The sequence below is a fragment of the Ornithorhynchus anatinus genome, chromosome 7, assembly GCF_004115215.2.
Source record: "Ornithorhynchus anatinus isolate Pmale09 chromosome 7, mOrnAna1.pri.v4, whole genome shotgun sequence".
In the NCBI taxonomy this organism is placed as follows: Eukaryota; Metazoa; Chordata; class Mammalia; order Monotremata; family Ornithorhynchidae; genus Ornithorhynchus; species Ornithorhynchus anatinus.
The window spans coordinates 29513233-29528749 of record NC_041734.1 but is presented as its reverse complement, the minus strand read 5'-3'; the positions used below and the strand labels follow the sequence as shown (position 1 = coordinate 29528749).

Genomic DNA, 15517 nt, shown 5'->3' with positions numbered 1-15517 from the left:
TAGTGGGTAGAACAAGGGCCTCGAAATCAGAGGGACATGGGTTCTAATCCTGACTCTGCCACTTGTCTGCTGTGGGACCGTGGACAAGTCACTTAACTTCTGTGTCTCAGTTACCTCATTTATAAACTGGGTTCAGCCAGATTAGCTTCATTCAATTGTATTTACTGAGAGTTTACTATGGGCAGAGCACTGTACTTAAGCACTTGTGAGACAACAAAACAGACACATTCCCTGCCCACAACAAGCTTACAGTCTGGTGCAGGGGAGGGGGAGACAGACATTAATATAAATTACAGATATGTACGTAAGTGCTTGTATCTACCCCAGCACTTATAACAGAGCCTCACACATTGTAAGCACTTAATTAAAAAAGCCATAGAAAAAAGCATTTGATAACTGCTTTTTAGTGACAATTGCCACAGACATCAAGAAAACAAAACTGAAACAGCAAATAAGGTGTAGTAATGGCAGAAAGATGGATATCATCATCAGCTAGCTGCTTGGCTTGGCCACAATTTTATGTGCATGGACCATGCATTTCTGGAATTCGAAAGAGGGTACTCGTAATAATGAGTTTTTCATTTATGAAATGTATAAGGCCAACAAGAGCGGCAACTTTATTCTAGTCGTTCTGAAGCATCTACTAGCCACACCTCTAGCATTTTTTTTTAACATATAAAAGCCTTTTGTGTCACTATCTTCTCAAAATCTCTCTCAATCTCCTGGAGGCCTTGCCTCTAAGACAGTCATTCTATTTCTAATTGCTGTATGCCAGACCAATTTGCCTGTGGCACCAGTTCTAGAACAGGGCTCTTCTTTAATGCCAAACACTGTACCTCAATTTCATCTATCTCGCCGCCAAACCCTCGCCCACAGCCTGTCTCTGGCCTGGAACACCCTCCCTCTCCATATTCGACAAACTGATCACTTTCCCCACCTTCAAACCTTTACTGAAAGCACATTTTCTCCAATAGGCCTTCCCTAAATCCTTATTTCCACTTCTCCCACTCCCTTCTGCATCGCTCTTGCACTTTGATTTGCACCCTTTATTCACCCCTCCCTCAGACCCACAGCACTTATGTATATCCATAATTTATTTATATCAACATCTGACTCCTGCTCTAGACTATAAACTCCTTGGGGGCACGGAACATGACTGCCAACTCTGTTATATTGTACTTTTTCAAGTGCTTAGTACAGTGCTCTGCATATAGTAAGCGCTCAAGAAATACAATTGAATGAATGAATGCTCTGCATACAGTAAGTTCTCAGTAAATACAATTGATTGATTCTTAGCAAAGAGCAAAAGAGGATCAAAGACAATGAGTCTTGAAACAAAGCCAGTCCGTCAGAAGCAAAGCAGTCTTCATCCTCAAATGCATATAAGCATCTAGAGAAGCAGATGGCTTAATGGAAAAAGCATGGGTTTGGGAGTCAGAGGTCATGGGTTCTAATCTCGGTTCTGCCACTTGTCAGCTATGTGACCTTGGGCAAGTCACTTAACTTCTCTGTGCCTCAGTTACCTCATCTGTAAAATGGGGATTAAGACTGGGAGGCCCATGCGGGACAACCTGATTACCTTGTATCTACCCCAGTGCTTAGAAGAGTACTTGGCACATAGTAAGCACTTAACAAATACCATTATTATTATTATTATTATTATTATTATTATTATTATTATTAAATACAATTTAGTAGATAGGCAACATTATAATAAATATTACAGCAGATTAAGAATTTAACAACGTACTGCGCTATCACAGGGAAATAGAAACAATCAAAGCTAGCACTCTAACAGAATCTTAGATAACCAAGACTTTATTTGTTAAGACTCTACTACATTACAAAACTAAAAAACAAATCTCAAGCTTTACTAGACTTAGCAACTTGGAAATGTAACTGTCAAATTCCCTTATAATTATAATCACAATAATAACAATAACTGGGGTTTCTGTTAAGCGCTTACTATGTGCAGGCACTCTACTAAACACTAGGGCCCTCCACCCAGAAACAGCCATCCTTTGGGGAACCCTCACTCCCTCCTCCCCTGTGCTGACTAGAGGTGATTGATTTCCTGCGCCACCTCCCCCGCCCGCATCCCTGGGCAACTCTGCCCTTGTTCCCACTGTGTTACTTTAGCTGCTACCTGCGCCCACAACTACTCACCCTGCCCATGCTGCTTCGTTTTCTACTCCTCTCCCCAGGAGTTTCCTCTCCTCTACCACCCACAACAGCTCCACCCTTCCCCAAATCGGACATCACAGGGCTGGACATTTGGACCAAACCCCCTCCTCCCAACCCCTTCCCTGCCCACGCCCCATCCCAGTCTTCCTGTCCCATCGCCACTCTTCGTCCCCTTCTCCCCACCCAAATCCCTGCCATCTCATTCCCATCCAAACCCTCCCCTCCCTCCGCTCCCTCTCCTCTCCCTCCCCTGCACACACAGCTACTTTCAAGTGTCGCCTTTGGAATCCCCGCTCCATTACAGGTAAATGTCATCCTTGACCTTTTCCTTTCCTGCTCTCTCCTCCTCCTCGCCCTTATGGAGACCTTTCATTCATTCAATAGTATTTATTGAGCGCTTACTATGTGCAGAGCACTGTATTAAGCGCTTGGAATGAACAAGTCAGCAACAGATAGAGACAGTCCCTGCCGTTTGACGGGCTTACAGTCTAATCGGGGGAGACCGAGAGACAAGAACAATGGCAATAAATAGAGTCAAGGGGAAGAACATCTCGTAAAAACAATGGCAACTAAATAGAATCGAGGCGATGTACATTTCATTAACAAAATAAATAGGGTAATAAATATATACAGTTGAGCAGACGAGTACAGTGCTGAGGGGATGGGAAGGGAGAGGAGGAGGAGCAGAGGGAAATGGGGGGAAAAGAGGGTTAAACTGCGGAGAGGTGAAGGGGAGGTGGTAGACGGAGTAGAGGGAGAAGAGCTCATTCTGGGAAGGCCTCTTGGAGGAGGTGAGTTTTAAGTAGGGTTTTGAAGAGAGGAAGAGAATCAGTTTGGCGGAGGTGAGGAGGAAGGGCGTTCCAGGACCGCGGGAGGACGTGGCCCGGGGGTCGACGGCGGAATAGGCGAGACCGAGGGACGGTGAGGAGGGGGGCGGCGGAGGAGCGGAGCGTGTGGGGTGGGCGGTAGAAAGAGAGAAGGGAGAAGAGGTAGGAAGGGGCAAGGTGATGTAGAGCCTTGAAGCCTAGAGTGAGGAGTTTTTGTTTGGAGCGGAGGTTGATAGGCAACCACTGGAGTTGTTTAAGAAGGGGAGTGACATGCTCAAATCGTTTCTGCAGGAAGATGAGCCCGGCAGCGGAGTGAAGAATAGACTGGAGCGGGGCGAGAGAGGAGGAAGGGAGATCAGAGAGAAGGCTGACACAGTAGTCTAGCCGGGATATAACGAGAGCCCGTAGCAGTAAGGTAGCCGTTTGGGTGGAGAGGAAAGGGTGGATCTTGGCGATACTGTAAAGGTGAAACCGGCAGGTCTCGGTAACGGATAGGATGTGTGGGGTGAACGAGAGAGAGGAGTCAAGGATGACACCGAGATTGCGGGCCTGAGAGACGGGAAGGATGGTCGCGTCATCCACGGTGATAGGGAAGTCTGGGAGAGGACCGGGTTTGAGAGGGAAGATGAGGAGCTCAGTCTTGCTCATGTTGAGTTTTAGGTGGCGGGCCGACATCCAGGTGGAGACGTCCCGGAGGCAGGAGGAGATGCGAGCCTGAAGGGAGGGGGAGAGGACAAGGGCGGAGATGTAGATCTGCGTGTCATCTGCGTAGAGATGGTAGTCAAAGCCGTGAGAGCGAATGAGTTCACCGAGGGAGGGAGTGTAAATGGAGAACGGAAGAGGACCAAGAACTGACCCTTGAGGAACTCCAACAGTTAAAGGATGGGAGGGGGAGGAGGCGCCAGGGAAGGAGACCGAGAATGACCGGCCAGAGAGGTAAGAGGAGAACCAAGAGAGGACGGAGTCCGTGAAGCCAAGGTGAGATAAGGTATGGAGGAGGAGGGGATGGTCGACAGTGTCAAAGGCAGCAGAGAGGTCAAGGAGGATTAGAATGGAGTAGGAGCCATTGGATTTGGCAAGAAGGAGGTCATGGGTGACCTTAGAGAGAGCAGTCTCGGTAGAGTGGAGGGGACGGAAGCCTGATTGGAGGGGGTCTAGGAGAGAATGGGAGTTAAGGAATTCTAAGCATCGCTTGTAGACGACTCATTCTAGGATTTTGGAAAGGAAGGGTAGTAGGGAGATAGGGCGATAACTGGAGGGGGAAGTGGGGTCAACAGAGACCTGGCTCACTCCTGAAGACACGGTCTCTTCTGCTGCTCTCTCCAGCAGAGGCCTCTCCTTCTCCCACTCTCCCACGCTCACCGGGAAAGGAGGAAGCGTCAGATTCCTTCTCGCACCCCAATGCCGCTTCCGCACTATCCCTCCTCCCCATTTCCTCTCTTTCCCCTCCTTTGAAGCCCATACTGTTCGCCTCTACCACCCCCTTCAGATTCTTGTAGCTGTTATCTACCGCCCCCCTGGTCCCACCTCCAATCTCTTTAACCACCATGACCCCTTTCTCACCTTCCTTCTCTCTGCCCATTCTGATCCTTGGAGACTTCAACACCCACATGGATGTGCCCAGTTACTATGCCATCTGCCTGCTATCACTCCTTGACTCTGCCAACCTCCTGCTCCACCATACTTCTCCCACTCACCAACCTGGTCACACCCTTGATCTCATCATCTCTCACTGCTGCACTATCTCCACCCTCACCAACTCTGAAATCCCTCTCTCAGACCATAACCTTCTCACCTGCCTCCTCTCTCACACACTCTCCCCCTGCAAATCTGTATTACTCCCCCACAGAGACCTCTGCTCTCTTGATCCTATCTGTCTCTCCCAAAGCATTTTACCCCACTTTGCCTCCCTGTCCTCTCTTCACACTCTCGATGATCAGGTTATCGCTCTCAACTCCACCCTCTCTACTCATCTCAACTCACTCGCCCCCCTTTCCCTCCATCGCTCTCGCTCCACTAAACTGCAGCCCTGGATCTCTGCCTCTGTCCACCTCCTTCGCTCTTCTGCTCGAGCTGCTGAGAGCTGCTGGCAAAGGTCCAAGCACCAAGCCAACCTTATTCACTTCAACTTTATCCTTTCGTACCTTAACACTGCCCTCTACTCTGCCAGGCAAAACTACTTTTCTTCCCTCATTGATGCCCATGCCCAGCACCCCCAGCAATTGTTCCGGACTTTTAACTCTCTCCTCATCTCCCATTTCTCCCCCTCCCCCATCCCTCAGCCCCAAAGATCTGGCCACCTACTTCATCATGAAAATAATACAATCAGGTCAGAGCTCCCCAAAGTCACCCCTCTCCCTTGTCCTCCCCACCCCCCCAACCCTCACCCCTACCCCTACCTCATCCTTCCCTGCAGTATCCTCAGAGATCTCCTCCCTCCTCGCAAGTGTCACCTCCTCCACCTATGCTTTGGACCCTATTCCCGCTCACCTTATAAAAACCATCACTCCTTCCCTCCTCCCCTCCTTAATTTCTTTCTTTAACCACTCACTCTCCAATGGCTTCTTCCCCTCTGCCTTCAAACATGCCGTCTCCCCCATCCTCAAAAAACCCTCTCTCGACCCCACTTTCCCTTCCAGTTACCCTATCTCCCTCCTACCCTTCCTTTCCAAACTCCTATAACGAGTCGTCTACACTCGCTGCCTTGAATTCCTCAACTCCAACTCTCTCCTGGACCCCCTCCAATCTGGCTTCCGTCCCCTCCACTCTCCTGAGACTGCTCTCTCAAAGGTCACCCATGACCTTTGCCAAATCCAATGGTTCCTACTCTATCCTAATCCTCCTCGACCTCTCAGTTGCCTTTGACACTGTCGACCATCCCCTTCTCCACACCTTATCTCACCTTGGCTTCACGGACTCCATCCTCTCCTGGTTCTCCTCTTATCTTTCTGGCCGTTCATTCTCGGTCTCCTTCGCGGGCTCCTCCTCCCCCTCCCATCCACTAACTGTAGGGGTTCCTCAGGGGTCAGTTCTTGCCCCTCTTCTGTTCTCCATCTACACTCACTCCCTTGGTGAACTCATTCACTCCCACAGCTGCAACTATCATCTCTATGCAGATGACACACAAATCTACATCGCCTCCCCTTTTCTCTCCACCTCCCTCCAAGATCGCATCTCCTCCTGCCTCCAGGACATCTCCACCTGGATGTCTGCCCACCACCTATAACTCAATAGGTCAAAAACTGAGCTCCTTATCTTCCCTCCCAAGTCCTGTCCTATCCCTGACTTCCCTGTCACTGTGGACGGCACGACCATCCTTCCCGTCTCACAGGCCTGCAACCTCGGTGTCATCTTTGACACGGCTCTCTCATTCACCGCACACATCCAATCCGTCACCAACACCTGCTGGTCTCACCTTTATAATATCGCCAAGATCCACCCGTTCCTCTCCACCCAAACGGCTTTTTTAATGGTATAGGCTCTCATAATATCCCGGCTGGATTATTGTGTCAGCCTTCTCTCTAATCTCCCTTCCTCCTGTCTCTCCCCACTCCAGTCTATTCTTCATTCCGCTGCCCGGATCACCTTCCTACAGAAACGCTCTGGGCATGTCACTCCCCTCCTCAAAACCCTCCAATGGTTGCCTATCAACCTCTGCATGAACCAAAAACTCCTAACTCTTGGCTTCAAAGCTCTCCATCACCTTGCCTCCTCTTACCTCACTTCCCTTCTTTCTACTGCCCACCCCGTTCACTCCGCTTCTCTGCCACCCAACTCCTCACTGTCCCCTGTTCACACCTATCCCGCCGCCAACCCCTGGCCCATGTCCTACCGCTGTCCTGGAATGCCCTCCCTCCTCACGTCTCACGTCTGCCAAACTAACTCTCTTCCCCTCTTCAAAGCCCTACTGAGAGCTCACCTCCTCCAAGAGGCCTTCCCAGACTGAACCCCTGCTTTTCCTCTGCTCCCCCTCCGTTCTCCTCCCCCCACACTCTGCTCCTTCCCCTTCTCCTCCCTTCAGCACTGTGTTCATTTGTATATATTATTTATTGCCCAATTTATTTTGTTAATGAGGTGTACATCCCCTTGATTCCATTTATCTTGATGATGTCTAGTTTTTGTTTCGTTCTGTTTTGCTTTGCTGTCTGTCTCCCCTGTTTAGACTGTGAGCCCGTCATTGGGCAGGGATTGTCTATATCTGTTTCTGAATTGTACATTCCAAACGCTTAGTTCAGTGCTCTGCATATAGTAAGTGCTCAATAAATACTATTGAATGAATGAATAGGGTAGACACAAGTAAACCAGGTTGTACAGAGTTCCTATCCCACACAGGGCTCACAGTCTTAATCCCCATTTTATAGATGAGGTAACTGAGGCACAGAGAAGTTAAGTGACCTGCCCAGGATAACACAGCAGAGAAGTGGCAGAGCTGGGATTAGAAACCAGGTCCTTCAGACTCCCAGGTCTGAGTTCTACCTACTAGGCCATGAGGAGGATCTGGTGATAAACCATAGCCCTACCCATGGTGGATGAGATGAGAGGCCTTCAAAAGAACAGGGTTTAGTAAAATCAGGGGAAGTCACGTGACCTAACAGAAAGAGCACAGACCAGGGAGTCAGAGGAACTGGGTTCCAATCCCAGCTCTGCCATGTGCCTGTGTGACCTCGGGCAAGTCACAACTTCTCTGTGCTCAGTTCCTTCATCTGCAGAATGGGGATGCAATGCCCATTCTCCCTCCTCCTTGGAATGTTAACTCCATGGTGGGACCTGATTATCTTCTATCTATCTCTGCTCTTAGCACAATACTTGGCATATAGTAAGCGCTCAATAAATATCACAGTTATTACTATTACTAAATCAAGATAGGGAAGGCAGAGGCTTTCTCAGTAGGCTTGCAGGTCTCCCAGTTTGCCACCTAATCCAATCCCTGTTGGGAGTGAGAGAGGCCCTGGTTGGAGACGGGCCTTCTCTATTAATAGTTTTGCCTCTTGAATAAGAGTAATGTCAATTTTCTCCTTTCTTTTGCACAAATATCCGGAGCCAAGAATGATGGAATTTGTGTTGTGCCTTCATTTTCCAAAGTGCTTCCATGGGAGTTTTCTCAAGTTACCCTCACGACATCCCACTGAGGAGGGAGGGGCGGGTAAGGAGAGGCCTGCTCCCCAGTCTATTCCTGGAATCCTTACAATTTGGGAGAAGCAGTCCGACTTAGTGCATAAAGCATGGGCCTGAGAGTCAGAATGACCTGGGTTCTAATCCTGGCTTTGTTTTGTGACTTTGGGCAAGTCACTTCACTTCTCTGGGTCTCAGTTACCTAACCTGTAAAAAGGGGACTAAAGCATGTGAGCCCCATGTGGGACAGGGACTGTGTAATCTGATTAATTTGCATCTACCCCAGTGTTTAGAACAGTGCAATCCTCTAGACTGTGAGCCCTCTGTGGGGAGGGAGTGCCTCTCTTTATTGCTGTATTGAATCTTCCAAGCACTTAGTAGAGTGCTCTGCACACTGTAAGTGCTCAATAAATATGACTGAATGAATGAATGCTTGGCACTGAGTAAGCACTTAACAAGTACCATAATTGTTATTATTATTCCCAACTTGTACTTCCCCAAGCACTGAGTACAGTGTATTACAGTGCTCTGCACACAGTAAGCATTCAATAAACACAATTGATTGTCCCCAATGAGAGCTCAACAAGGGTGGAAACTGTTTACATAGTCTACTGTACTCTCCCAAGTGCTTAGTAGAGTGCTCTGCACACAGTAGACTAAGTGCCTTGAAGCCATGGATCATGTCTAATCTACACTACTGAAATCTCCTAAGTGCTTAGTACGGTGCTCTACATATAGTAAATGCTCAGTAAATATCACTGATTGATTAACTGTATAAACTTTGGGAAGCCAGATGTTAATCCAAACTTTTTCCACCACCAAATTAAACATTATTCTGACTGTGATGGAATCCATAGTAGTACAAATAGTTTTAGTAATAGTAGTATCTATTAAGCACCTATTCTTCAATGACGGAAAAAATACAACAGTGAGAGCTTCTGAAGTACTTGATATTCACTCCCCCATCAGCCCCACGGCAGTTATGTTCATAGCAGGAATTTATTTTAATGCCTTGTCTTCCCCACTAGACTGTAAGTTTCTTGTGGGCAGGGAATGGGTCAATGGACTTTGCTGCATTGTATGCTCCTAAGTACTTAGCACGGTGCTCTGCACACAATAAGTGCTCAATAAATATGATTGACTCCTCTGACTCCTCACATTCATTCATTCATTTAATAGCATTTATTGAGCGCTTACTATGTGCAGAACACTGTACTAAGCGCTTGGAATGTACAATTCGGCAACAGATAGAGACAATCCCTGCCCATTGACGGGCTTACAGTCTAATCGGGGGAGATAGACAGACAAAAACAATAGCAATAAATAGAATCAAGGGGATGTACATCTCATTAACAAAATAAATGGGGTAATAAAAACATATACAAATGAGCAGATGAGCACAGTACTGAGGGGAGGGGAAGGGAGATGGGGAGGAGCAGAGGGAAAGCGGGAGAAAGGGGGCTTAGCTGAGGGAAGGTGAAGGGGGGGGCAGAGAGGCAGCAGATGGAGCAGAGGGAAAAGGGGAAGTTCAGTCTGGGAAGGCCTTTTGGAGGAGGTGAGCTCTCAATAAGACTTTGAAGAGGGGAAGAGAGTTAGTTTGGCAGAGGTGAGGAGGGAGAGCATTCCAGGACAGCGGGAGGATGTGGGCCAGGGGTTGATAGCGGGATAGGTGAGAACGGGGGACGGTGAGGAGGTGGGCGGCAGAGGAGCGGAGCCTATGGGGTGGGCAGTAGAAAGAGAGAAGGGAGGAGAGATAGGAGGGGGCAAGGTGATGGAGAGCCTTGAAGCCTAGAGTGAGAAGTTTTTGTTTCGTGCAGAGGTTGATAGGCAACCACTGGAGGTTTTTAAGAAGGGGAGTGACATGCCCAGAGCGTTTCTGCAGGAAGATGATCCGGGCAGAGGAATGAAGAATAGACTGGAGCGGGGCGAGAGAGGAGGAAGGTAGATCAGAGAGAAGGCTGACACAATAATCCAGCCGGGATATTATGAGAGCCTGTACCAGTAAGATAGCTGTTTGGGTGGAGAGGAAAGGGTGGATCTTGGCGATATTATAAAGGTGAGACCGGCAGGTCTTGGTGACGGACTGGATGTGTGGGGTGAATGAGAGAGCTGAGTCAAGGATGACACCAAGGTTGCGGGCTTGAGAGACGGGAAGGATGGTCGTACCATCCACAGTGATAGGGAAGTCAGGCAGAGGACAGGGTTTGGGAGGGAAGATAAGAAGCTCAGTTTTGGACATGTTGAGTTTTAGGTGGTGGGCAGACATCCAGGTAGAGACGACCCGGAGGCAGGAGGAGATACAAGCCTGTAGGGAGGGGGAGAGGACAGGGGGAGAGATGTAGAATTGTGTGTCACCTGCATAGAGCTGATAGTTGAAGCCGTGAGAGCGAATGAGTTCACCAAGGGAGTGAGTGTAGATGGAGAACAGAAGAGGGCCAAGAACTGACCCTTGAGGAACTCCTACAGTTAGAGGATGGGAGGGGGGAGGAGGAGCTTGCGAAGGAGACCGAGAATCGATGGCCAGAAAGATAAGAGGAGAACCAGGAGAGGACGGAGTCCGTGAAGCCTAGGTGAGATAAGGTGTGGAGAAGAAGGGGATGGTCTACAGTGTCAAAGGTAGCTGAGAAGTCAAGGAGGATTGGCTCCAGGACATCTCTCCACGTACATCCCATGAGCACCTCAAGCTCACTTGTCCAAAGTCAAACTCATCTTCCTTTCAAATCTTTCCACTCAACTTTTCCACAACAGTTGACAGCACTGCTCTTCTTCCCCCATCTCTTTAGCCCATGACCTTGGCATCCTCCTTGACTCCTCTCTCCCTTTTAACCCTCATATTCAATCTGTCACCAAAAGCCTAGAACACTTCCGGAGTCTGTCCCCCACTCTCCATTCAAACTGACCAGCCTGGTCCAAACGCTTCTTCACATCCTGACTCAACTACAACATCAACCATCCACCGCCTCCCTGCCTCCAGTCCACACTTCACTCTGCTGTCCAGATCTTTTTCTAAAGCATTTATTTATTCAATCATATTTATTGAGCACTTGATGTATGCAGAGCACTGTACTAAGTGCCTTGGAGAGTACAATACAACAAGTATTTGTTAAGTGCTTCCTATGCGCCAGGCACTGTACTAAGTGCTAGCTAATCAGGTTGGACCTAGTCCCTGTCCCACAAGGGACTCAGTCTTAATCCCCATTTTCCAGATGAGGTAACTGTGGCTCAGAGAAGTGAAGTGACTACCCAAGGTCACACAGCAGGCCAGTGGTGGAGCCAGGATTAGAACCCAGGTCCGCAGACTGCCAGGTCTGCGCTCTTTCCATTAGGCCATGCTGCTTCTTGTGCAAATATTCTTGCACAAAACACATGAAGGGGAACCACACTTATCCCCCCGGGGCAAGTGGCTTCCACAGCACCTCCCACAAGGCGGGAGTGCCGAACTAGCAAGGGACGTCGGCTTCTGGCCATAGCCCCCTCATGGCTAGGACAGACAAAGGTTGGGGGGGCCAGGCGAGAGAGAGAGGGACGGCCACCAATAATAATAATGATAATATATGTTAAACGCTTACTAGGTATCCAGCACTGTTCTAAACGCTGGAACAGATACAAGCTAATTAGGGTGGACACAGTCCCTGTCCCACCTGGGGCTCACAGTCTTCATCTCCACATTATCTCCACATTAAGAAGTTCCCAACCACTGACTTTAAGGCACTTAATCAGTTCCCTCTCCATTACTTATCTTTCTACCACTCCATCCCTATTAACAGCTCCATCTGTCGAGCTCATCTGCTTATTGGGCCATGTTCTTGTCTCTCTGTCACCACCGACCTCTTGCTCATGCCCGCTCTTCTGCCTGGAAAACCATCCACCTTCACATCCAGCTGCTCTCCCCATCTCCAAGGCCCTTTTGAAATTACATCTCCTCCAGGAGGCCTCCCCTGATTAATCCCTTAACGCCCACCCCACTTCTGTGTAACCTTTGCGCTAGGGTACTCAGATTTCCCAGAGCCCTTACGAACATATCTTTATACCTTTTGCTTTCTCCTACCTATATTTATTTCAGTACCTGTCTTCCCTGCTCAACTGTAAAAGTCTTTGAGAACAAGGATCATGTCTGTTAACTCTACTGCATTTCTCCCAAGTGCTTAGCATAGTGCTCTGCACACAGGAATGCTCAACACATTCTGTTGACTGATTCTGCCTGATTCTGCCCATCATGGTGGTGAAGTCTACCTTAAGAGCATCTATAATTAAATTGTGCATAATTTTGCCTAGTAATACATTTACATTAATATTGATAATGGTAATGGTATTTGTTAAGTGCTTATTTTGTGTCAAGCACTGTTCTAAGCACTGGGGAAGATGCGAGATGATCAGGTAAGTCCCAATCCCTGTCACTCACAGGGTTTGCAATACCAGTTGGAGGGAGGACAGATATTGAATCCCCATTTTACAGATGAAGTAACTGAGGCACAGAGAAGTCAAGCGGCTTGCCCCAGGTCACACAGAAGTTATGTGGCGGACCTGAGATAAGAACCTGGGTCCTCTGACTCCCAGGCTCGTGTTCTTTCCACTAGGCCATGCAGCTCCTCTTTAAACAGAGTCACGCTTTAGAAAAAGCCTTGTTTTGAACGGGTAAAGGAAAAAGATCGCAGATCTATGTTAACCCAAATTCAATTTGAACTTACGGTAGAAGACTTGCTAGTTGAGGATGACTCATTCTGCTTTGGTAGCTGTAATACTGATTTCATATTTTCAGTTTCTGCATAATCCACAGGCCGCCGACCGAATATATTACTGGTAAAACAAGCACAGATGGTTTTAAGTAAATAAAATATGTGACCTGATTCTTAACTAACTGGATCCATTAGCAGAGTCATTTTTTTCAATCTTCTTATTAATAGGCAATTTTAACTAAAACAGACACAAACGATTCCAGTCAGCATCTCAAACAAGGCAGATGGATCCTATATCACAAGCTGCTGCTGTACTCAAGAAAGAGAACAGGTGACATTTTAGAAGGTCAAGTTTTGCAAACCTCATTCTTTATAGGAATGCATTGTTACTTTTACAGAGATAGCTTTCGATAATCGGATTTTCCTGGGAAATAGATTTTGTGTAATATTTAATCACCACCTTATCACCAGGTAGGGGAACCTAACAAACCATGTCACTTGCAAACAAAGAGTAGTTATAAACTGTATGTCAATACAAACATAAATTTAATTTATGAGCCAGGCTTTGGATCCTCTATAAATCATCTCTGGACTGTAAGCTCTTTTTTTGTTGGTGGTTTTTTTTTTTGTTGTTGTTGTTGTGGTACTTGTTAAGTGCTTACTATGTGCCAGGCTCTGTACTAAGCGCTGGTGTAGATTCAAGCTTATCAGGTTGGATACAGTCCCTTAAACCACATAGGACTCACAGTTGTGGGTAGGGAATGTGGCTGCCAATTCTGTTGCATTGTACTCTCCCAAGTGCTTAGTACAGTGCTCTGCACACAGTAAGCACTCAATACATACCACTGACTGATTGATGAACTCTTCTATCTAATAAAGAATGGAAAAGTGATCACGGGCATATCTTAAATGAATTAAATCCCTGGAGACCTATGCTCTCATACTGCTGTGGGGATAAATGGGGATTTTCAATCAACCAGTCTCAACACCAGCGCTTAGTATAGTGCAGGGAACATAGCAAGCGCTTACTAAAGGATACTTTATAAGCAATGAAGCAAGTTAGTCTTGTTATTTCCTGAAGCGATAGCTGCCTCCCCATCTCTCCTAATTCACTGACTCTGCCAATTTCACCTTCATTCCTCAATGCCACTTCTAGATAACTTGTCAGACTGCAGTAGTGACGTCAAGAAAAAATGAAAACCTGATGGGGGACAAAAAAATGAATCCGAGCACATTACTTCTTGTTGCAAGGAAATAAAATCCTAAAACTGTACCTCTATCGGTTTAAAGGATCACAAAAGGCGTTTCCAAAATTGGTGTGCCACAAGACATTCAATCAATCAATGAATGGTATTTAATGAGTGCTTACTATGTGCAGAGGGCCATACTAAGCACTTGGGAGAGAACAGGACAAAGGAATTAGCAGACACATTTCCTGTCCATAATGAGCTCACAGTCCCACTGTAAATGTGGTTACTTCTAAATGCGTCGAAATGGAATAAATTGCACTTTAAATAAATTTAATGTTAGAGTACAATTTAATGTCTTTTAAGGACACTAACTGACGATCTCCCATTAGGGTGATGAAAGAGCACTATAAAATATGAGAAAACATGAATTCAGAACACCTTCCGAATCACCAGTATGTGTTAACTTTTCAGCAAACCAAAACCAATTGGTGCAATCAATCTCCAGGCCATAAAAACCTTTACTTTCCAAACATAGCCACTTAAAATGATTAGCGGGATTTCAATTACTATTTAAATCTTGCCTGTTGTGTGCTTACATCCTTATCTACCTTTGGGGTGGATTTTGTTTGGCTTTTGGCCTGGGGCACTCTCTTAGTTCTTTTCTATTCCCAAGTGTTTAGCACAGTGGTCTGCACAGAGAAAGCACTCAATAAATACAACTGATTGATAATGAATTAGATGTTGGCATAATATAAATGCTTTAGATTAAAACACCAGCCTGTCATGCACAATCAAAAGGGGAATTTAGTCTCTAATTTGAGGTATACTATTTCAGGTTACTGCAAATATTCTTACAAATACTATAACCAAAGAAAAAAAAATAAATCACTGCATGTAAAATTCCTTCTAATCACTGTGCCTTGGAAAGCAACACAAAAATACATACTATTCCTCCAGGCCCATTTGAGTAAATACCTGACTTGAAGGATTCTACCACCTCAAGTAGTTCACATTAATGAAACACAGATTCTACCGTATTTGCTCTCATCATCGCCTCACCTTGATTTTGGAGTTGATAAAATATTATTTTTTGTACATAACTGTTAACTGTGATAGCTCTGCCTGCCAGAGGAGAAGCAGTAGGGTGAAATAACGTGACCACACAGTGTGGGAAGGAATTTGATGATAACGGTATTTGTGGACTGCTATGCGTTAAGCACTATTCTAAGCACTGGGGTAGATACAAGTCAATCAGGTCAGGCACAATACTTGTCCCACTTGGGGCTCACAGTATAAATAGGAGGAGGAACAGGTACTGAATTCCCATCTTGCAGATGTTGCAACTGAGGCACAGAGAAGTTAAGTGAATTGCCCAAGATCACACTGCAGGCAACAAGACAGAACTGGGATTAAAACTCAGGTCCTCTGAATCCCAGGCCTGTGCTCTCTCTACTAGGTCACTTCTGCTAATTCTGTTGTCCTCTCCCAGCGCTTAGTACAGTGCTTTGCACATAGTAAGTGCTCTATA

At 46.7% G+C, this 15517-nt stretch overlaps 1 protein-coding gene across 1 annotated transcript in view; it reads right to left on the bottom strand.

Moving 5' to 3' along the window:
- BARD1 (BRCA1 associated RING domain 1) overlaps window positions 1–15517 on the bottom strand; it is a 135632-nt gene that overhangs the window by 21432 nt on the left and 98683 nt on the right. Inside the window, exon 8 of the mRNA XM_029068966.1 lies at window positions 12812–12920. Coding sequence (XP_028924799.1) covers window positions 12812–12920 — 109 coding nt within the window. The remainder of the gene's footprint in view (window positions 1–12811; window positions 12921–15517) is intronic.